This window comes from Conger conger, chromosome 8, assembly GCF_963514075.1.
Source record: "Conger conger chromosome 8, fConCon1.1, whole genome shotgun sequence".
Classification (NCBI taxonomy): Eukaryota; Metazoa; Chordata; class Actinopteri; order Anguilliformes; family Congridae; genus Conger; species Conger conger.
Genome location: NC_083767.1, coordinates 59,504,816 through 59,529,507, shown reverse-complemented (window position 1 = coordinate 59,529,507; position 24,692 = coordinate 59,504,816). Strand labels below are relative to the sequence as shown.

Here is a 24,692-nt window from a genome sequence, read left to right as displayed (position 1 = left end):
ATAATAGTTCTTCGGCTTGACAGGTGCAGCGAGGCCAACGTGACATTCCGTAATCAGCAACTCCTCCGAATCAACCTGCACCCTCCTGCTGACAAGCGCAGTCAACGGGGGGGGGGGGGTTTCCCGTCAGGCTACGCTGGTGAGGTACCTTCATGAGGATGGTCTGCAGCTGGCCGCAGTTCTTCCCGCAGTGGTCCTGGGAGAAGAGGACCTCGTGGGCGGGGATGCGGTGGTAGGCCACCCTGCGGTCGCCCTGCAGCATCCAGATCACGATGTCCGGCAGGCTGTTCTGGGGCTGGGGGCAGAGCGCCGTCAGATGGGTGTGTGTGTGTGTGTGTGTGTGTGTGTGGGAGGGGATCTATGCTCTTGATAGATCCACCAAACAGAAGTGCTGTACATCATTATACCATCCTAAAGAGGTACAAATGCTTGTCACTGAGCTGGTACCATAGGCACATACAATTGCACCCCGAGACAGCAATAAATAATTCTTAATTCATTACAACTTTTTTGCTGAACTTTAAGTGTCCTTTAAGAAGGAAAATGTTTGCCAATGGTGCCTTCATTACTGAGAGTGTAAGAAGACTTCCGCTTTGGTCTGTGATGCAGATTTCCTTACCACTAAATCCCCACCCTGATCACAATCACCTCATTAACTTCTGTTTACTACATTCATACAATTTTAAGCACAGAATTCAGATTCACCCTCGCCCTCTCTCTGTCCCTCTCTCTCTCCCTCTCTTCTTCCTCTCTTTCCATTTCTACATCAAACCTTTACCTTACATTCTATCTCTTTGTCTTTGTCTGAAGTTCTCCTCTTTCTCTCTTTCCCTCTCTTCATCTTTGTATCTTTCTCCTCACCCCCACCTCCCCCACCTCCCCTGTCCCACCTCAACCCCTCAGCCAGGGAGCTCCCTGCCTCTAACCTAACTCCCTGCCTCTAACTCGCCTTCTCTTTCCCCCTCTGCCTCTCTCTCTCCACCCTCTCTCCCTCTCTAAATCCCCCCCCCCCCCCCCCGCCCGTTCCACCTCACATTACATTACATGGCATTTGGCCACTTATCCAGAGCGACGTACAGCAGAGTGCAAAGTGCATACCCATAACCGGGGATAAGTGCGCTGAAAGACCCTAGAGGGAAGTACAATTTCAACCTCACCTCCTCAGCCAGGGAGCGCAGCCTTTGCGCCCAGTCTTCGGCCTGCTCCAGAACGTTCTCCAGCTCGGTGCTGGTGCCGTGTTTGAGGGTGAGGGCGGCCTGCTCGATCTGCCGCATGGTGAGCCTGCGCAGGTGCCTGAGGGCCCGGTCCAGCGGGGTGACGCAGGGCCAGTCCTCCAGCCGCGGGAGGTCCTTGCTGCTCCGGGCAGGACGGGGGGGAAATCAGCAAAAAAGGGCGATGTTTAAACAGATGGACAGACACTGAGTCTCCTGTCTGTGGCACCCAGTGCAGAGGCAAGCATTACAGAATGCGTCAAAACCAGACAAAAACTAGTATTACTTACAAAAAATAAAAATAACAATGCTGTACACAGTAACCAATAACTTAAGTGTAAATGTGTGCTAGTATATGTTGAGATCCAGATAGAGGACACAAAACACATTTTGTTTCTTTGCTCCCTCTTGTGATAAAAGTATTTAAAGTAGGGATGTGACAAATCATCACTTTATGTAACCGGTTACCATCCCATTTTTTAAACGGTTAACCGCTTAACCGATATTGCTTATGGCCGCTAGGGGTCGTTTTTTTTTTTTTACTGGATTACTGAGAATGTAATTGCATTTTCAAACGTTATTTTTGGGCCATCTCAATAGTTAAATGTCAACATTGTAAGTCAGATAATAGTAAGTCAGCCTAATTACCAAATTAAATATTTACATTGACATTGTGCGGTGTAACCTCACAGTTAAATCCCTGTGGTTTACGTCCATGCTGGTCGATCGTGAGTCATTTTTTTAAATGCATCGGTTAAAATTATAATTCTTCATGTTTTCATCCCTCTTCTCTGTCTTCTGCCTGATAGACTTGATTGGTATGAAATCTGTAAATATGCTGCTATTAGCAACTACGGGGTTGTGCGCTCAAAATTCCGTGGTCACCCAATATTTGCCTGATATAATATAACACCCGGTCTATTTTACCGTGGGCGGCTGGTCTAATGATTTTATTTTAATACCAATGCAGGTCTCTGTACAATTTGATATATTCTTATGAGACGCTAAATTTGCATTTTATATGCCAATACATTGCATATGGCGTGGGACAATCGTGGTGTCCAGATTAACGTGTCCATTTTTCGCTGAAAGCAGGGAATTTTCGCTTTCAATATCCGATGGATAAATAGCCTAATGATAATGTATTTGTTGGCGTTGTCATCTTAGGGCAGGATAACCGGTTTACAAGTTAGTTGTATAAGGGAAATAAAGCTCACGCTCGCCGTCGGTCTCATTTACCGGGAAGAAGAAGAGTTTTATTATTCTCGCACTTACATATATAACCTCACGTAAAACAGTGACGTCATTAAACATACGTGAAACGTTGACGTCACGTCATCAACATAAACTAGACCACTGCATGAGAGCATAACAATTATTACATAGATTAACAGTATTGCTTTATTTATTTTTATGTAGATACCGCATAGTGGAAAGTGTTCGTTTGCCGATAAAAATTCGCGTGTCAACGAATAAGCACGGATGAAGAAACGCCATATGATTAAGCCATAAGTGAACTAATAGCTACAGATTTAAAGCACACAAAAAATATTTGACTACTGTAGCATTCAATTCCATGCGGTGTTTGCATTCTTAACCCTCTGAAATGGCCGCAGACTGCGTGCTTGTACAACTGTGGCTTGTGGATTTCAATGTAAACAGCGTATTGCAATATTTTGTGCAATGATGTATTGCTTTATTTATTTTTATGTTGATACAGCATAGTGGAAAGCTACGTTCAGTTTGTCGTAGTTTAAATTCGCGTGTCAACGAATAAACACGGATCTTCTGTGAACCTTAGGAAACGACATAACATTACAATTAGCCGTAAGTAAACAAACAGGCACAGAAATTATTTGATCATTATACTGTAGCATTCAACTCCCTGTGGTGTTTGCATTTTAAACCCCCTGAAATGGCCAGACTGCAGATTGTTCAAACTACTGAAGCTAGTCGATCGCTAGTTTAGAACCGCAATAATACGCATGGTGATGAACGTGCATTTATTTTACTATCGGCTAGCAATTTTTTCTAACCGGTTGCAAATCAGTTTGGGTCAACCGGTTAACCGTTTAACCGTTCACACCCCTGATTTAAAGCCATACTAAGCTGAATCATCATTTAGCTGTATAGGTTGAAATCCTTACATGCTGCTGACCCATGTGATTTTCTTTTAGCTGTCGTGTTCAGAGTTCAAGGTGAGCATGTCAAATCCCCCCATTGCCCGCCCTGGCTGGGAGACATGACCGGTACCTGCAGTCGGCGATTACATCATCCAGGAGGTGCAGCACTTTGCTCTCCATCACCACCAGGTCGCTGCCAGCTTTGAGGTGCAGCTGTACCTGCTGCAGGTTAGCCTCCTGAAGACCAAGGGATGGGCAGGTCAGGCAAAACACTTTGAAGAGCAGGTTTTTTTGAATGTTTTTTTTTTCAAAAAAGGCAGTGTTCCAGAACTCAATTGCTTTCTATCACCTGTAGTGATTGTTAACAGCATTAGAAGCCTTACAAAAAAATGTGCAATTTGCCTTCTCACATGAGAAAATCACAATTTCAGTTAAATTGAATGTTTTCACAAGTGAATTAATATATTCACATGTGAAAAGAAAATGTGAACTGGACAATTTCCTGAGTGATGAGCTTTTTTCACATTCAAATAGCGTAGGTTACATTTTTCTGCTCTCATCTTATAAGTGAAATTATTGTTATTTATTTAGTTAATCATATGTGATTTTTGAACCCATGTTTTGAACATTCGTAAAGGAGCGTTCACGTTCAGATTGTAATCTCACGTTTGTGACCTCACAGCTTAAAGCAGGGGTGTCAAACTGAATCCCCAGGGGGCTGCAGTGTCTGCGGGTTTTTGTGGTTTCCTTTCAATCAGCTGCCAATTAAGGCCAATTAAGGCCTTGAGAACAAGGCATGTGGATACTTTAACCATTCAATGACTTGAATGAACCCAGAACACCCCAAAAACCAGCAGACACTACGGCCCTCCAGGACTGGATTTTGACACCTGTGGCTTAAAGGGTTAAGTGAGATCGGCCCGGCCGTGAGAAGAACGGAGAGCGGGCGCGTGACTCACCAGGCGGGCCACGACGGTCAGCAGCATGTTCAGGGCCTCGATACGGGGCCGAATGTCCTCCCACTCCGAGGACAGCACCACCACGGGCTTCACGTTGCCCCAGGGCAGGTAGTAATAGTGACACCCTGAGGGGAAGGGCACAGCGTGTCCCCGTCATTTAGGCTCACCGCTCGACCAGACACGGCTCGACCCAGCGCTTATTTTTAACCTCTTTATTCGCTGCTTTCCCTGCTCCGAGCTCCGCCCGCTGGGCCAGGCGAGAAAGGGAGAGGAAGATGGGGAAAGCAAGGAAGGTCCGTCCTGGGAATGCCCTCGCTCCTTCAAACGTCAGGTCTGAAGCCACGTCAGTTACAGATCGTAGCAGACGTGCGGCAGATCGACAGGTCGATCTTTTATACGTCACGCATTTAAAAAAAATAAAAAAACTTCTGCAAAGGATGTGCTTGTGTTTTCCTGCTTAAGATACCTTCAGGAGGCTTCTAGCTCCTGGCTTCTAGCTTCTAGACGGAACATTTAACGGGTTTGGAATTTCCTTTAAGATGTCAGACACGGCACAAGGAGACAGGAGGTGAAAAATAAGCGATTGGAACGAGCCCCCCCCCCCATCACACAGTTTACGACCACTGGTTTCCCATTCTCTCATCGTGTTACACTCTGCGGAGCGCCTGCCGTTTGCGGAACGGACAGGAGAGGGCGCTGTGTCTCACCGTCGAACACGGCTCGGCTGTACTGCGTGGTGGAGGCCAGAGGGAGACAGCTGTAGTCGAACTTGTTGCCGTAGTTGCCGATGCTGACCTCGAACTGGATGGCGTCGTCCACGTCCTGTAGCAGCGTGGCCGAGTAGAACGCCGCAAACAGGTAGTACTTCCTCTTCCTCATGAATTTCTAGAAACGCGAGAAAGACGCGAGTTTACGACCCACTGTTCAGGCTCCCAGACTCACAATGAGGAAGGTAAATGGTAAAAGGCAGGCATTTATATAGCGCCTTTATCCAAAGCGCTGTACAATTGATGCTTCTCCATTCACCCATTCATACACACACTCACACACCGACAGCGATTGGCTGCCATGCAAGGCCCCGACCAGCTCGTCAGGAGCATTTGGGGGTTAGGTGTCTCGCTCAGGGACACTTCGACACAGCCCGGGCAGGGGATCGAACCGGCAACCCTCCGACTGCCAGACGACTGCTCTTACTGCCTGAGCCATGTCGCCCCCAGAGTGACTCTGTTTTACTCAGTTATTGAACAGAGCTTATTACTGAAGAATAAGTAATGAGAATAAGGATGGATTTAGGATGCTTAATCTCTTTAAGCTTAGTAAAAGGAGGCTTTGATTGAGGCTTTTAAATTCATTAAAGGAATTAACAAAATGAATTATGAATTATATTCTCCAGGTTGAGTTTGGTTAGCAGAACGAGCGGGCACAAATGGAAATTGGCAAAGGAGAAATTCCTTACATGTAGTGGAGGCAGAAACACTGGGGGTTTTTAAGACCAGGCTTGACATGGTGTTAGATTATATTTAGCTTTTAGGCAAACTAGGCAGAAGGTACACTTAGCGGTAGGAAAAGGCAAGGATTGCTGGGCTGAATGGCCTCATGTTATGTTATGCTATATTATGTAATAGGGCTGGCACCATTGCTCATATCAAACATGTGCCTGATGTCACTTATGTTTCTCTTACAAGTATCTCTGGGAAGTCTGGAAAAGGACATCTGCTAAACGGATGTAATGTGATGTCATGTAATTAACACGTTCCCCATCAGTCGATGAAACGTATGGGTGAGATACATTCCGGTACGCGAATATCCTCCATGTTGCTCGGTTATCGAGTGCCGCAGTTCGGCAGGTGCGCTTCTCACCTCGACCACCAACAGGTCGTCGGAGGGGATGTCCTCCACCTTGTGCTCCATCTTGTCCACCAGCTTGGTGCTGAGCTCCAATAGGAGGCGGCCTCGGTAGGCCACGCCCTCCCCCTGCCGCGTACAACACTTGCGTTACGAAGATCTGCGGCCCCGTGTATGACTTCAGCTATTTCACTCATATTTTCAAACCAATTCAGTCCAAACAAAATTATGCCATTCATAAGCATTTAAAGCTGTGGTATATATTAAGATATATATTAACTCGATTCACTAGCCTGCAGTGAACGGGCGTACGTGTAGAGGCCTTTCTCAGGTTTGTAATAAACCTTGCCCAGTCATGGTTTAAAAACTTTATGGCAGTTTTATAAACTTCGTTTAGACTTTTAACAGCTCTGTGGTCCTAGTGGGCACATATAAACTCTGTTGACACTGATTATTTTACTGTGTAGACGTGAAGTTCAATTCAGCGTTAAACAACAAGGCCGGAGCAGATAGTGTCACTGGTCAGCGGTGGACGGGAGCAGTGGGGCACCTTGCCCTGGTTGAGCGCCTCGTAGGGGTCGGAGAAGGCGGTGAACTCCCTCGGGCTCCCGTACAGGTTGATGAAGCAGGGCCCAAAGGTGGGCAGGAACCCCAGGCTGTCGTCCACTGCGTGACGGGGGGGGGGGGGGGGAGAGGAGAGAGCGGTTAGCCGCAGTCAGGAGGCACTCAGCGCATCCATAGCCTACGCGAAGCTCGCTGTGCCAGCGAGAAAAAGGCCCAGGAATCGTGGCTAATCATTGTGTTCAGAATCCCGGAGTCTCTTTCGGTATGATTACTACTGAGATATTCATTAAGTCATTCATTCATCCATTATCTTAACCTGCTTATCCTGAACAGAGTCGCAGGGGGGCTGGAGCCTATCCCAGCATACATTGGGCGAAAGGCAGGAATACACCCTGGACAGGTCGCCAGTCCATCGCAGTATATTGAATATTTACTGATATATAATTGCTATCACTACTACTTATTACTATATATGAACTGGATTTAAGGACAGATATCATCGATACTCAAACCATACACCAAACCAAAATAATAGCTGTTAAACTGTAAGCGGCGAAACCTAATCAGTCTAAAACCTAACCCGTTCATTACCTGAGGTTAATAACTTCTGGTTTTCAAGGGGCTGAATGAGCTTGCTGATCATTTGAGCAGCATTCTGACCTCATTCCCAGCCGTTTGGCCCAGGTCCCCACTCGGTGAGTCTGACTAGCAGCGTATGCCCAGAGTATGACTGAGCATGCCTAGGCTGAGGTCTCTCCACGCCCAGACCCTGATCCTGGGCGGCCCGTAGCGTAGTGGTTAAGCTACATGACTGAGACCCGCAAGGTCGGTGGTTCTAATCCTGGTGTAGCCACAATAACATCCCCACAGCCGTTGGGCCCCTGAGCAAGGCCCTTAACCCTGCATTGCTCCAGGGGAGGACTGTCTCCTGCTCAACGGTGTGTTGCTCTGGATAAGACGCTCTCATCCAGAGCGACGTAATGTAATGTAATGTAGTGTAGTGTAGTGTAGTGTAGTGTAATGTAATGTAATGTAATGTAATGTAATGTAATGTAGTGTAGTGTAGTGTAGTGTAGTGTAGTGTAATGTAATGTAATGTAATGTAATGTAATGTAAGGTTCAAAACCGCGGGAAAAGCCACCACTGCTGTTCCACCTCAGACGGGGGTGCACCATCTTCTTCAAGATGCCATAAGTAGGCTGAACATAACACAGACTCCACAGAAACTAAACTGAGCTGTGCAGGGACAATATGGCAATGCATTTGTTAGGACTGATGTGTCACGAAAAAGGATTGCGAAACAACCTAAAAATAAAGTTGACGTAGCGACGTTTCAGATTGCTTGATGGACTTTCTCCTGTCTTTGTCTATCAGTGAGATTAGGGACAGCAATGAGCCCTGCAGATATTATTTTACACTGCTCTGAGGAAGTAGATGAGTTTGTTTCTATAAAAAATAATTTTGTATCAGCAGAGCAGCAAAAAAACATGTTTCTGTGAAATATTCAGTCAAATAGTGCAAGACATCCAAGGAGCTTCTTGCAGAGAAAACAGAAAACGCTGTTGAGGTACGTATGCACATTCAATCTGTTCTATTTAGTTTATTTGTATAATAATAACAATTTAAAAACTTGAAACAACACATTAAAATACATGTAGTTTTTTTCATCTTTGGTATTGTTACTGATTTGGTATTGATTCCAGGTCATCATGACACAGATAAACGCCTAGCCTTGCAAAACTGAAGTGTGAGTCTCCCTCCCCCTGAATACAGCCCCTATCAACTAACAAATAGATCTATGCTGAGTCACAAACACTCAACAAAGGAATTTCTCATTCTTCAGCACAAATGTAAAACGGCAAGCTATACAGCATTGCGTTTTGTACAAACCACTTCTGATTACCAGTATTTACATCAGATAGGTACGTCAGTTAATGCTGTCTAATGCTGAAGACAGAATGGACAGAATACAGTTGCGTGTGTAAATTGAATTGAATTGTATATATTTTCAGATATTAACTATTTGTTCGGATAGATATCATTTTTGCTACACTCACACACACACACACACACACACACATAAATACATTGCCATATTGTCCCTGCACAGCGAAGTTTAGTTTCTGTGGAGTCAGGGTTATGTTCAGACTACTTATGGAGTGTCACACACACACACACACACACACACAGACATTTGCATGGCCTCTGACACACACAAACACACACACATATGTGTAGTCATCTATTGTTCTTGTGAGCAATGCACACGATTATATATGATCGCACAAAGATTGTGTAATCATATCCTGGGTCTTTCGCGGTTTGCACCGCACGGTAAGTCACGTTATTGTTATGTCAGTGCCATGACTATGACATCACCACAGGGGAGAGGAATGAGATTCCGGACGTACTGGCGTTCGAGGGGGTCCGCGGAGCCAGGTCATCTGAGTGCACAGAGAGAGCGGTGGAGATACATTAGGAGCCCGCGTGGAGAGCTCGGGAGCATGACCAGAGCACAGAGTGCACCACACCGCTGACGCCACACCCATGCGGCCCTGATGCAGTCTCCATGCGCTTCCACCGTGCATCAACGCACAAGCTGAGGGCATGCTGGGTGAACGGTCCGCGTGCTCGCTGACCCGCTGTTAGTATCCCATGCCTCTCACAGTCCAGGCCTTCTGAGAGTCTGTCCCTGTACCTGCTACCCTTAGCCACGTCAAAACACACCCAGGTGACCTTAGGAACTGTGAAACACCTGGGCATCTGTCTGGCTCCAGAAACACAACAGCTGTTCTGTACAGACTGCATAAGAAGGCCAACCCTCGAAGAGTTAGAGCAAGTATAGGCAACCCTTGCCTCGAAGTGTCAGAGATGTTTCCGATCTTGCTTCATCCAAACCTACAGCATAATTGAATTAATTATTAGGCTTAATGAATGTGCTGGAGGTATTCAGCTGCTTCACCATTCAGGCTTTGGATATTCGGCTCAGGCTCCAAATAACGGACCACACACTTGTGTTGAAACTGGGATGGAATGATCACCAGAAACATCACTTGCACTCCAGCACCAGGGTGGCCTAGATGTTGCAGCCTTTAGGCTTACGAGCTTCTCACTCTGGCTCCTGATAGGTAGCATACAGTAAGCTCTTTTCAAATACATTTCCTGCAAGCTTCTCGTGTGACTGAACAACTACTACAGCAGGCCACTATCTAAGACACTGTCCCATCATCATGGGCCATGAGTGCAAATCCCTGAGGAACAGGGAGTGACAGGTTAAGAGAAACACATTGGTCCCAGAATTCCTGACCTACAGAAGGACCCAGGAGCTAGAACGGAAGAACAGACCTCAGAGACGAACTCAGAGGAGACCACACGCCATTGTAAAAGGGAGACCAGCTGCGACATCAGAACCTCAACACCCTCAGATGCATGTTCATTGAGAACTCCAATCCATAAGGCTTTACCAGGCCACCAGATGAGAGAATGAGCCGTTGCACACAACTTTTTTCAACACACAAAAGCACCACACTGAAAAAACTGCAGAAATTCAGCCATAGAGTAAATGCAGCCTTTTCTTTACAAACACAAGCCACACATATAAAAATATAACAAATATGAAATAACACATATCATAGTACAGTCAAATTTAAATGTTATTTATTTATTAGCCATTATTCATAGAGGGTATATTGACTGAGCATGCATATTCTTTCACAGCAATGCCCTGTGAATGCCCCCAATTAGCCTATACCTGCATGTCTTTGGATTGGAAACAAAAATATATTTTTAGAGCATCTCTATCATATTTCATGTACTTATCTTATGCATTAATATCCAAAATAAAACGTATCTCTGTTTTCAGTGTCCATGTTCAGATGCTGGGACAGTCGTGACACATCGAGTGCTCTGGATTTCGTGTTGCCCCCAGTGAAGAACCACAGCACACACCTCCCCACCCCCAGGTGAGCGGAGTGGAGCGAGCCACACACAGCCCCTCCCGGAGCAGGGCCACACGGTGGTTACATCCCCTAATCACTCCCCCCCGAGCCCCGCTCCCCCTGTACCTTCTATCTCTCCCCCCGGGGCAGAGATGCGGGACATGCACAGGTGGGTGGTGCCGATGACGTCGTTATGGCTGGCTCGGTCCCTGCAGGACAGAGGAGGGGAAACACAGTCTCACGAGCGACCTTACATCACAGCAAATCATCTTTATACGGCGGCCTGCGGCGTAGCGGTTAAGGTACGTGACTGGGACCCGCAAGGTCGCTGGTTCTAATCCCAGTTTAGCCACAATAAGATCCGCACAGCCGTTGGGCCCTTGAGGAAAGCATTGCCCCAGGGGAGGACAGTCTCCAGCTTAGTCTAATCAACTGTAAGTCTCTTTGGATAAAAGCGTCAGCCAAATGACATGTAATGTGTGTAAATTGGTATGGATATCATTTGTGTAACCTTAAGGGCTCTATTTAGAACACTCAAACCCAATAACCTTTAAAAAAAGTTGTTCATTTCAAAGGTACTGCAGTATCAATTTCACACAAAGAAAATGGGATGTTTACATGGTTGTCAGATATTGTATACAGTATCATTTCAATGCTATGAAACAAACCTTGTTCTCACAGACACTTTACATACCACACAAATCTGTCATTTCAAATTATGAAGTCAATATAAAATAAATTAATTAAATTTTATATACCATGATATGCACCACAAGTTTGAGCAGTTAAAAATTATTGTATTACATATGATTTCAAATACCTGATAAGATATCAGTAGCAGCTGGTAAGCTGGCCTTAGATGGCAGGGAAATGAAACCTTTAAACTGATGATTGCTCTCAGCTGTTTTTTCTTTGTTTTTCATTACAGCACGATTCTTCAGTAGTAATCACCACTCTCCTTGTAGATAAAATACTAATCTCACACTAATCTCACACAGATTGGTTGACCATTTCAGGCCAGCTCCCAGCTCGACATGACTTGACCCAGCTCAGACCCAGCACTAGCTGGTTAACCAGTTCATAAAATTACAAATGATTGAAGAAGGGCGTTTTGCCCGAAACGTTAGGCCTGCAATAAATAATTACAGATTTTTTTATGGTAGAGCAGTCCTTTATTTTTATTTTTTTATTAGCACTGACCAGCCTATACCTAGCTAGACCAGCTTATGACCAGCTTGACCGGCTCGATTTTCAAGCTGGCAGAAAATATCTGGACTTTGCAGCAGAGAGTGGGCATACAGAGAAAGACAGGAGGAAGTTAGGGAGACTGAGAGGAGAGTCAGTTCTCTTACCAGTCCAGAATGCGGATCCTCATCTTCTCACACATAGAAGGGAACTGGAAAGAGTTTGAAGCAGAGTTAGAGGGCAGCCATGTTCTCCACGCTCAGAAGGACCTGTGTTCAGTCCAGGGCGACTTACTAAACTCCATATGAAATGGATATAAAATGATTTGTTGAGACAGATATATTTTGTGACAAACTAAAAACGTTTTTTAGAAATTTTTGCAAATGTATTAAAAATCAAAAACTGAAACTGAACTCATTGGTTATTGAGTGTAAATTGATTGCAAAAATGTCTGTTTTTTAATCAATTTAAAATGAAATCTACAGCACAGGAAAGTGTGCAAAAACAGAAAAAGGAAAAAGGATTCTTTCTGAAGCTGTGCCAAGTGATTAAAATGCTAAAATTGTTAATTGCAGTTTGGTTTGACCCGATCAGGGGCGGAGTCTTACCCTGATGGGGAGGGTCAGATTCTGGTTCCACTGGGGGTTGGCGTTCTTCTCCATGATCTTACTGTAGATCTGTATGGACCGCAAGGGACACACCACTCCATTAATGACAATGGATGTTTCTGCACGGGGATTACCGAGACAAACGTGAAAGACCCTGTGTGAGTGGTGTTGGAGGGCATGGTGCTTTGGTGCTGGATTGGACTGAGATGGTCTGAGAGTTGTCTCCTGAAAATTCCCACAAAGACCTGCTGGGAAGCTAAAGATCTTAAGCTGTGTTTTTTTTTTGTGGCTGCTTAAAGCTGGTCTCTAGCTGGTTAAAACTAGTTAAGCCGGTGGACTAGCTGACTATATAGGTTGGCCAGCTGGTGAAAAGTTGGTCAGCCAGCGAAAAGTTTCAAAAACATAGCTTTGACATGCTTGACCAGCTAAGGCTGGTTTAAGCTGGAATCTTCAGCAGGAGTGGTGTCAGATGAGTGGTGCTGTTGGTAGAGTTGAGTTACAGGGAGAGCTGTTCTTTGGGGCAGTACTCTCAGACATTAGTACCGTTTTGCCAGCAAAGTTAACTTCCACCATGGGGTCCACCAAGTTCTTCCTGTTACTCTCAAAGCCGAGGACCTGCCTCATCCCGTCCATGAATGCATCGTCCACTGGGGAGAGAGACAGGCGACATCCCCCCATTACAAACGACCAACAGACATGTAGATACGCAGATACGCACATACACACAGAGGTTCACAAGCACACACATACATACGCCCGTGCACACACACAAACCTACACACACGCATACACAAGCACACACACACACACATACACACGCCCGTGCACACACACAAACCTACACACACGCATACACAAGCACACACACACACACATACACACGCCCGTGCACACACACAAACCTACATACACGCATACACAAGCACACACACACACATACACACGCCCGTGCACACACACAAACCTACACACACGCATACACAAGCACACACACACACACACACACATACACACGCCCGTGCACACACACAAACCTACATACACGCATACACAAGCACACACACACACACATACACACGCCCGTGCACACACACAAACCTACATACACGCATACACACACACACACACACACACATACACACGCCCGTGCACACACACAAACCTACATACACGCATACACAAGCACACACACAGACACATACACACGCCCGTGCACACACACATACACAAGCACACACACACACGCCCGTGCACACACACAAACCTACACACACACATACACAAGCACACACACACACACACATACACACGCCCGCGCACACACACAAACCTACACACACACAGACACAAGCACACACACACACATACACAAGCACACACACACACGCCCGTGCACACACACAAACCTACACACACATACACAAACCTGCACACACACACACGCCCGTGCACACACACAAACCTACACACACACATACACAAACCTACACACACACACACACAGACACACACACACACGCCCGCGCCCATGCACACACACAAACCCACACACACACAGACACACACGCCCGTGCACACACACAAACCTACACACACACATACACAAACCTACACACAGACATACACAAGCACACACACACGCCCATGCACACACACAAACCCACACACACACAGACACACACACACACAGACACACACGCCCGTGTACACACACAAACCTACACACACACATACACAAACCTACACACACACATACACAAGCACACACAGACACACACGCCCGTGCACACACACAAACCTACACACACACATACACAAACCTACACACACATACACAAGCACACACACACACACACACACACACAGACACCCACACAGACACACACGCCCGTGCACATACACAAACCTACACACACACAGACTCACTCTGGGGCAGGTCCTCTGCGCGGAACAGTCTGAGTGTGAAGATGGCGCCCCTCAGGGTCAGGCCCGTGGGCCGCAGCAGGTTCCCCTCGATGTCCTCTTTCTCTTCCACCCCCTCTTTTTTGTCCGGCTAAAAACACACATTACACAGCATTATGTAAAGGTCCCTACGTTTTACATGTGCTGCTGAGCTTTTGTGTAAGCCCCCCTGGGCAGGTATATGGACTCTGGGGCGGCCTGTAGCGTAGTGGTTAAGGTACATGACTGGGACCCGCAAGGTCGGTGGTTCTAATCCCGGTGTAGCCGCAATAAGAGCCGCACAGCCTTTGGACCCTTGAGCAAGGCCCTTAACCCTGCATTGCTCCAGGGGGGGATTCTCTCCCGCTTAGTCTAATCAACTGTACGTCGCTCTGGATAAGAGCATCTGCCAAATGCCATTAATGTGATGTGATGTAGTGTAGTGTAGTGTAGTGTAGTGTAGTGTAGTGTAGTGTAATGTAGTGTAATGTAGTGTAGTGTAATGTAGTGTGGTGTGCTGTAATGTAGTGTAATGTAGCGTGGTGTTATTGGGAGGTTTTGAGCTGGCTAACGGTGGGATCACTCACCGGGGCCTCGTCTCCCGTCGCCAGCACGAACAGGCTGACCTTCAGGTAACCCCGGGCGCCCGCGGAGAGGTCATCCGGGTCCGCAAGCAGGAGCCACTTCCTGAGGAAGGCGTGTCCTGGAGAACAGAGTGACGAGGACCGAGCACTGAGTCAATACCTCAATAGTCACAGTGACCACATATAGGAGCACTGAGCCAATACCTCAATAGTCACAGCGACTACATATAGGAGCACTGAGCCAATACCTCAATAGTCACAGCGACTACATATAGGAGCACTGAGTCAATACCTCAATAGTCACAGTGACCACATATAGGAGCACTGAGCCAATACCTCAATAGTCACAGTGACCACATATAGGAGCACTGAGCCAATACCTCAATAGTCACTGAGCCAATACCTCAATAGTCACAGTGACCACATATAGGAGCACTGAGCCAATACCTCAATAGTCACAGTGACCACATATAGGAGCACTGAGCCAATACCTCAATAGTCACAGTGACCACATATAGGAGCACTGAGCCAATACCTCAATAGTCACAGTGACCACATATAGGAGCACTGAGCCAATACCTCAATAGTCACAGTGACCACATATAGGAGCACTGAGCCAATACCTCAATAGTCACAGTGACCACATATAGGAGCACTGAGCCAATACCTCAATAGTCACAGTGACCACATATAGGAGCACTGAGCCAATACCTCAATAGTCACAGTGACCACATATAGGAGCACTGAGTCAATACCTCAATAGTCACAGTGACCACATATAGGAGCACTGAGTCAATACCTCAATAGTCACAGTGACCACATATAGGAACACTGAGTCAATACCTCAATAGTCACAGCGACCACATATAGGAGCACTGAGTCAATACCTCAATAGTCACAGTGACCACATATAGGAGCACTGAGTCAATACCTCAATAGTCACAGTGACCACATATAGGAACACTGAGTCAATACCTCAATAGTCACAGCGACCACATATAGGAGCACTGAGTCAATACCTCAATAGTCACAGTGACCACATATAGGAGCACTGAGTCAATACCTCAATAGTCACAGTGAACACATATAGGAGCACTGAGCCAGTACCTCAATAGTCACAGTGAACACATATAGGAGCACTGAGCCAATACCTCAATAGTCACAGTGACCACATATAGGAGCACTGAGTCAATACCTCAATAGTCACAGTGACCACATATAGGAGCACTGAGCCAATACCTCAATAGTCACAGTGACCACATATAGGAGCACTGAGTCAATACCTCAATAGTCACAGTGACCACATATAGGAGCACTGAGTCAATACCTCAATAGTCACAGTGACCACATATAGGAGCACTGAGCCAATACCTCAATAGTCACAGTGACCACACAAAGGAGCACTGAGTCAATACCTCAATAGTCACAGTGACCACACAAAGGAGCACTGAGTCAATACCTCAATAGTCACAGAGACTACACAAAGAGGCACTGAGCCAATACCTCAATAGTCACAGCGACTACACAAAGAGGCACTGAACCAGTACATCAATAGTCACAGCGACTACACAAAGGAGCACTGAGCCAATACTTCAATAGTCACAGCGACTACACAAAGGAGCACTGAGCCAATACTTCAATAGTCACAGCGACTACACAAAGGAGCACTGCGTCAATACCAGAATAGTCACAAAAACCACACATAAGTACACTGAGTCAATACCTCAATAGTCACAGTGACCACATATAGGAGCACTGAGTCAATACCTCAATAGTCACAGTGACCACATATAGGAACACTGAGTCAATACTTCAATAGTCACAGTGACCACATATAGGAACACTGAGTCAATACCTCAATAGTCACAGCGACCACATAAAGGAGCACTGAGCCAATACCTCAATAGTCACAATAACCACACAAAGGAACACTGAGTCAATCGCTCGATAGTCACAGTGACCACACATAGGAGCACTGTGCCATTACTGTAATAGTCACAGCCACCACACATAGAAACAATGTTAAAACTGAAATAGTCACACATAGGAGTGCTGTGTCAATTTTACAATAGTCACTAAGCATGCATAGGAGTACTCTGTCCACACTGCAATAGTCAGCGACCACACATAGGAAACAACCAACTGCAGCTCTGATAACAGGAAATAAACACTCACTGGGCTCTGCGTATATTGTGCCAACATCGAGCTGCAAAGGAACCAAAGAGGAAGAGTTAGTATATCCCCTTCTGAACATGTGATCTGTTTAATATAAGATACAAAAATGTCAACAGGGGGGAGACATAGAGAGAGACAGACAGACAGACAAGGAGGCAGTATCTTTACCTTGAATTCTCCAATCACAGAGTCAGTGCGCATAGATTTAGAGTCAAGAACCTGTGCAAGGAGAAAGGGAGAAAGAGATTAAGTCTTTAGATGACACAAGGAAGGCCTGGATCACAAACATACATTGGAAAATGTCAAATTAACGCAAACTGTTTCTGATTGAGAAACTCACATTCTGTCCAACTTCAGGGCTGTGATTAAGTTTGTTCGCTTAGCTATTAATCTCTGTTCAGGATAGTAGATTTTTCAGAAATATTCCGTTTAATGGCATAATAAATTGCCCATAAGTATGAAAGCACTGCAGGTAGCAGTAGTGTGGGATGACTGGGGCGCGAAATTACCCCAAAGATAAACTTACTGTAACAAATATTGTCTCGTCAAATATATCAGAAGGCGTCTCAAAGAAGTTCATGAAGAAAGTCTGGAAAAAAGCAGAAATTGGAATATTAACCAATAAATCATTCAATAAATGCATTATTACTACTATATAACATGATTATTACACATACATTATAAAACCATTTGTGAATTTTGTGAAGCACATATGTCAATTAGCTGAATAGACAAATTCTGAAATAGCATTATAAAAGAGCATCATAAACGATTGATTAATCAGGAATACTGTCAAAGGGTTAAGGTCACGGTCAGGGTTAAGCATTAAATTTACCTCATCAAATAAAGGGTTGTTTCCTTTTCTGATTCGAGTTCTCTTGGTTTGCCCAGCAATGGTTATCTTGACGACAGGCTTAATGTTGACGCCCGGCAACTGCCTGCCCTCAATTACCCGCACTCGTATCTGAAATGAGCAGGAACAGAAAACGTCTACAGGGCGGCACGGATGGCGCAGTGGGTAGCGCTGCTGCCTCACAGCATGGTCCTGGGTTCGAATCCCCGTCGGCCGGGGCCTCTCTGTGAGGAGTTTGCATGTTCTCCCCGTGTTCGCGTGGGTTTCCTCCGGGTACTCCGGTTTCCTCCCACAGTCCAAAGACATGCATGTTAGGCTGATTGGAGAGTCTAAATTGCCCGTAGGTATGAGTGTGCGAGTGAATGGTGTGTGTGCCATGCGATGGACTGGCAACCTGTCCAGGGTGTATTCCTGCCTTTCGCCCAATGCATGCTGGGATAGGCTCCAGCGACCCTGTTCAGGATAAGTGGGTTAGGATAATGAATGAATGAATGAGAAAAGGTCTACAATTAGTAGAAAAGATATTATGTTCAGGACAGCACAACAGAGGCATTTGTCACACACAGACGTACCTGTGGCGGCCTGTAGCGTAGTGGTTAAGGTACATGACTGGGACACACAAGGTTGGTGGTTCTAATCCCGGTGTAGCCACAATAAGATCCGCACAGCCGTTGGGCCCTTGAGCAAGGCCCCTAACCTAATTGCTCCAGGGGAGGATTGTCTCCTGCTTAATCTAATCAAATGTACGTCGCTCTGGATAAGAGCGTCTGCCAAATGCCAATAATGTAATGTAATGTAATGTAATGTACCTGGAAGTCCTGTGGCTTATTTGGGAGCGGGGTTCTGTTGGAGGCACGTTTCTTCTTCTTCGCACCGTGGATGAGGTTTGGGGGGGCCTTTTTGGGCGGGGCAGTGGGGGTCTCCTGGCCCTGGGGGCCCGGGACTGTCTCTGGCTCCTCAGCAGCCTCCACCATGAGCATGCTCTCAGTGTCCTCCTCCCCCAAAGTGTCTATGGAGTAGACTGAGCACATGGGACACGGCCCCATAACGCTACTGCGTACAGTATCAATCGGTCAATCAAACTTTATGTTTAGCACTTTTCTTCCTACAAGCAAATGCAGTTCAAAGTACTTTCTGTGTAATGTGATTGACTACAAGCAAAAAAAAAAAAAAAAAAAAAAAAAAAAGATACAATAAAACAAAGACTGATGCACAGCGAAATTTGGAATAAATGTTTAATATGGCTCCTGCAAAGCTACTAAATTCTCAAAATTGGAGCAGGGTTTCATCATGTAGTGTATTCTAACCGTTGTCGTAAGCACATGTATCCAGACAATACGTACACAATCTTAAGGTTTGTGCAGTTAAGAGTAATTTTTAATCTCAAAAGTTTATTGGGTATTTTGACAGGCAGTACCCTATAGGATAACATTTATAAATTCAGGGGAAAATATCAATACCAAAAATTCAATACCATAAATCAATCAGAAAACGTATTTCTAATTGATTTATAACATACGATAAAGGAAAGCTTAACAACTCAACACGTGTTAGTGTAACAGGATGTTCCTATGTCCTTACACGAGCCACAAATGCAATATACTGACACAGGCATGAACACAAAACTAAATTCTTTGTTTCCCCTTGAAATGCCAGTCACATATTACAAATGACTTGATTAATAACAAACAGAAATGTACCCATAATTGTTACTGACCTAACGTTGTGCTGGTGGATTCCTGAGCTCCATACCCCCCTCTGTGTGTGTGAGACTGTCTCTTGTTTCTGCTCTGGTGATTCTCAATGCAAAGTATGCACGGACACGCACACAGTAGTTTCTGTACCTTGAATGTGGCAATTGCGGCAACGTCGCCCTTCCACGTGCAGAGCGATTAAAACGCAACGGAAATTAAACGCTACTCATTCATTTAGTCTTAATTCGGAAGTCTTAAAACGGCACTCGTTCATTATTTCTAAAGTAATTTACGTCCAGGGTCGTGTGTCTCTTGCAGGGTGTGTCTGTTACCTGTCACTGTGTCCAGCTCCAGTGGAGTGTGCGGGGGCTCAGGCAGGGGAGGAGGCTGAACCATGGGTGCCATTCCAGGGGGAGGGAAGTAGGAAATCTGCAGGCATATTGTGGCCTACGGGAGGTCAGGCAGAAACAGAGGGCAGAGACAGGGACAGATATGAAATGAATCGCCGTGAATTTCCAGCTCTGTGGCTATGGCCACACCACCCTGTCGCTCTCGTGTCAAACCGCAGAGGTTAACTTGGGTTATTGCTTGGTTGAAAGACCTCCTGGAACAGAGGTTTTAACTGAAGGGTCATTGCACAACCAATGCTGTGCTGTATTTCAGCTTTTATTTCCTCATTTAGATTTGTTAAACAACTTAGAACCTGTCACCTTTTGTATCAGACCATCCAACATTTAGGTGAGCAAAAGTATTGGAGCATGTGACTGACAGGTGTTTCCTGTGGCCCAGATGTTTCCTGTTAGATTGATTGGTGAAACAGTAAATAAAACCAAGTCTACTCTTGGTTTTAACCTTGGGTTTTGCCTGTGAAGACTGCAGTCATGTTTGAAAAGATAAACCAACATGAAGACCTGTCTTTGGGAGAAAAGCAAGGCATTTTGAAGCTTAGAAAACAGACATCAAACTGATCGACCAAGGAAAACAACAGCAGTTGATGACAAAAACATTGTGAGAGCTGTGAAGAAAAACCTCAAAACATCAATCAGTGACATCACAAACAATCTCCACAGGGCAGGGGTGAAGGTACCTCAATCAACCGTTCAAAGAAGATTTAGATAGCAGCAATATAGAGGCTATACGACAAGATTTGGGCGACAATGGCTCAGGTGGTAAGAGCAGTCGTCTGGCAGTCGGAGGGTTGCTGGTTTGAATCCCGCCCTGGGTGTGTTGAAGTGTTCTTGAGCAAGACATCTAACCCCCAAATGCTCCTGATGAACTGGTCGGCGCCTTGCATGGCAGCCAATTGCCGTTGGTGTGTGAGTGTGTGTATGAATGGGTGAATGAAAAGCATCAATTGTACAGCGCTTTGGATAAAGGCGCTATATAAATGCCAACCATTTACCATTTAAGATGCAAACCACTCATGAGTAGTAGGGAAGGAAGTACAGAGCAAAGAAGTACAGAGATGAGCCACAAAAGTTCCGGAACAAAGTTTTATGGATTGTTGAGACTAAGATTAACCTCTACCAAAGTGATGGAAAGGCTAAAGTGTGGAGAAAGAAGGGATCTGCTCATGATCCAAAATATACAAGCTCATCTGTGAAGCACGGTGGAGGAAGTGTCATAGCTTGTGCTTGCATGGCTGCTTCTGGAGTCTCTCACTAATCTTTGTTGATGATGTAACTCATGATGGTAGCAGCAGGATGAATTCAGAAGTCAATTCACAAGAAGATTCACAAGACAATGACAATATGCTGTATATTATTAATCTGTCACTGTGCACCAACCCAGCGCCCTCCGAGGACGCATATGTGTGTCATGCTCACGTTAAATAAAGGATGAAATGGCCTATCGCAGGGGAGGCTGATGTATTTACAGAGTGAGCACATCCATATGGTGACAGTCCGTGTGTGTGTGTCTGTGCGGTGGGGAGAGGGGGGTATGGTAAGAATTCGGGGCCCCCTGAAAGAACACTGCTCTTGGCCGCACATCCTAACGGCACTTTTGTGGGCCCTCTCCAGCGGTGGGGCCCCCCTAGAATCGTCAGCGCCTCTCACCCCGCTGACGACGGCCCTGTCCGGGAGGTCCATGGGAAGTGCGTTCTCGGGGATGTTTTTTCGAGCGTCGTCGGGGGTTCTACCTGCGGCAGGCCGAGGGCTCTTTCCTGAGGATGTGAGAGGCTCTGAGGGACAGCCCCCTGTCGCAGTTCCGGAGAGGGACGAGGGAAATTCTAAAACACCGCCTCCTCTCGCCCCTTCCCTGCACCTCCCTTCCCTCTCCAGCCCCACGTCAACCCGCCGCCCCGCCGGACAATGCGAGGAAACCTCCCAGCTGCCCCCTCCGTGGCGGCGTTCGTTCGGCCGTGCGTGGGCACATGACGCGCTCTTCTCTGAGAGAGGCGGAAAAGGTGACAGGCGGGGGGGGGGAAGGGTGGCGTTGGGTTGTTATTGCACGGAGGCTCTCAGGAATACGCTGTTTAGTTTGAGGACGGACATAAATCAGCCGGCCCGAGAGCACGCAGCACTCTTCGGCCGTGATTGCAGTGAGGCGTTCAGGAAAATGGTGTTTATGTTGGGGGGGTCCAAGCACCACGAAAACAAACGTTTGATCTCCTCTGGAGAGGGCGAGCAAGGAGAGCCGAGGACCGGGCCTGAAGGATGCAGGGTCTCGGGGATGACGACACTTCAGCCCCCGTAAAAATATACACACACACGTTACTGACTGCAGGAGCACTTCATCAGTGCCAAATCACGCTGTGAAAAAAATATGTTTATCACTGGCTGTTGAGAAATATGCGGCATACAATGAGCTGTGTTATTGCAGTCCCACAGTCTCAGGACCGGTGTAAGTGTGTAAGTGTCCTAGTGCCCTGCGGTGAGGACCCACCCCAGTGTTGTTCCTCTTGGTGTCCACCAGGGACACGGTGAAGGAGCCGGCCAGGTTGGGAGAGTTGAGAACGTCACGCAGGGACACTCTGCACTCCCCCAGAAACCTGCAGAAGAGAAGCAACCGTGTGAGAGCCGTGGAGCGTGCACACACAGACACACACACACACACACACACACACACACACACGCACACAAGCATGCACGCAGACAAACGCACACACACACACACACACACACACACAAGCATGCACGCAGACAAACGCACACACACACACACACACACGCACACAAGCATGCACGCAGACAAACGCACACACACACACACACACACACACACACACGCACACAAGCATGCACGCAGACAAACGCACACACACACACACACACACACAAGCATGCACGCAGACAAACGCACACACACACACAGACACACACACGCACACAAGCATGCACGCAGACAAACGCACACACACACACACACACACACACAAGCACACAAGCATGCACGCAGACAAACGCACAGACACACACACACACACAGACAAGCGCAGAGACACACACACACACGCACATGCACGCAGACAAACGCACAGACACACACACACACACACACACAGACAAGCGCACAGACACACACACACACGCACATGCACGCAGACAAACGCACAGACACACACACACACACAGACAAGCGCACAGACACACACACACACGCACATGCACGCAGACAAGTGCACAGTCACACACACACACATGCGTACGCAGACAAGCGCACAGACACACACACACAGGCAAATACTCCCACACAGACAAATGCACTCACAGCACAAGCATGTACACACACACATTACATTACATTACATTACACAGCATTTAGCAGATGCTCTTATCCAGAGTGACGTACAATGAAGTGTAGATTGAACACAGGAACGCAGGAACACAGGAACAAGTATGAACAGGAAGAGGACCCTAGAGGACAGTACTGTTCAAACAGACAATACAGACAAAGAAGCACATACACACACATGGACATGCATGCACACACACACACACACACAAACAGACACGTACACACGCATGGACACGCACATGCAGTGGGATGAAGTGGCTTGTAGCACTTCAGAAAGGTGATACAAAATTAAGCTTCACCCTCTCCTCACCTCTTGTCATAACATTCCTCTTCCGTCTCCATAGCAACACAAGAAAATGTTTTTGGAAAAAGGGCAAATATGTCACCCCCGATTTTGTCTTTTTTCCAGTGAGGTGAAATCACACATAAGGCTGAAGGCAAACAGTAAGGCCTCTTTTACAGATGAAAGGAATTCTGGGCATATCTGGGTAACTGTGCTGTAGTTCTGCTTAGACAAATGAAGCCCTCTAATTTGGCAGCATCCCGTTTGGATACTTAGACAGGCAATCGTGACCTCATATTAAAAAATCACAGATATTCCAGAAACACGGCAGTTTCTGTCATACAGACATGAGTCATTGAACTAGTAGACAAGAAGTAGAGTAGCTTTCTTGAATTGTTTCTTTAGCAAACCAGCTGTTACTGTATCCAATTGTTAAGAATTCATATGATTAGAAAAAAAAAGTCTATGTTAATTGAACTATTGCTTTTGGTGAGTCAGACAATTTTCTACGTCAGAAAACGTCGACCCCATTTTTAACTTCCCGTGAAGTTTCCTTTGTATTTATCCTGCCCCTCCATCCTTCCTCCACTTCCTCTGTCCCTCTGTTCATTCTTCCAAATAAGGAACATAAATATAAATTTCCACATGACTGACCCTACGCCGGTCTAATATCGTTACCCAGGTGACAGTCTGCCAAGTTTCTGACGTAGCACCGAGTCCTTGTGCCCGGTAAAACAATGCACACCCTATCCTGGTTTCACAACGGTTGTGACTAATCCTGCGTCCAAGGTCGAATCAGGCTGTGATCCATCCGGACTGTGGATTGAGTCTTTTCATGCAGGAGATTGTGAGCCTAAATTATCGGACTTGGCTCCAGTCTCCACTCGAACACTCGCTGGCTGGGGCCGTATCGGCATCGAGCAATAGGACACGCCTTGAGTTTTCAGTTGGGATTCAGTTGCTATGAGGCAGGATCGACAGTGATTATAGA

The 24,692-nt window shown here is 46.3% G+C and overlaps 1 protein-coding gene across 5 annotated transcripts in view; it reads right to left on the bottom strand.

Annotated features, from left to right (window-relative positions):
- Positions 1-24,692, bottom strand: part of dysf (dysferlin, limb girdle muscular dystrophy 2B (autosomal recessive)) — a 119,756-nt gene that overhangs the window by 75,371 nt on the left and 19,693 nt on the right. For 3 of the 5 annotated variants that reach the window (XM_061252964.1, XM_061252967.1, XM_061252966.1), the window contains exons 4-24: positions 22,567-22,672; positions 20,013-20,127; positions 18,796-19,007; positions 17,969-18,097; positions 17,660-17,722; positions 17,302-17,352; positions 17,134-17,164; positions 14,962-15,077; positions 14,360-14,486; positions 12,977-13,080; positions 12,434-12,502; positions 11,993-12,036; positions 10,767-10,849; positions 9,114-9,146; positions 6,689-6,804; positions 6,154-6,267; positions 5,001-5,178; positions 4,294-4,418; positions 3,465-3,571; positions 1,158-1,353; positions 149-295 (exon numbers count right to left, since the gene is read on the bottom strand). In XM_061252964.1, the coding sequence (XP_061108948.1) occupies positions 149-295; positions 1,158-1,353; positions 3,465-3,571; positions 4,294-4,418; positions 5,001-5,178; positions 6,154-6,267; positions 6,689-6,804; positions 9,114-9,146; positions 10,767-10,849; positions 11,993-12,036; positions 12,434-12,502; positions 12,977-13,080; positions 14,360-14,486; positions 14,962-15,077; positions 17,134-17,164; positions 17,302-17,352; positions 17,660-17,722; positions 17,969-18,097; positions 18,796-19,007; positions 20,013-20,127; positions 22,567-22,672 (2,266 nt within the window). The remainder of the gene's footprint in view (positions 1-148; positions 296-1,157; positions 1,354-3,464; positions 3,572-4,293; positions 4,419-5,000; positions 5,179-6,153; positions 6,268-6,688; positions 6,805-9,113; positions 9,147-10,766; positions 10,850-11,992; positions 12,037-12,433; positions 12,503-12,976; positions 13,081-14,359; positions 14,487-14,961; positions 15,078-17,133; positions 17,165-17,301; positions 17,353-17,659; positions 17,723-17,968; positions 18,098-18,795; positions 19,008-20,012; positions 20,128-22,566; positions 22,673-24,692) is intronic. The other 2 variants (XM_061252965.1, XM_061252968.1) reach the window with 1 other exon arrangement.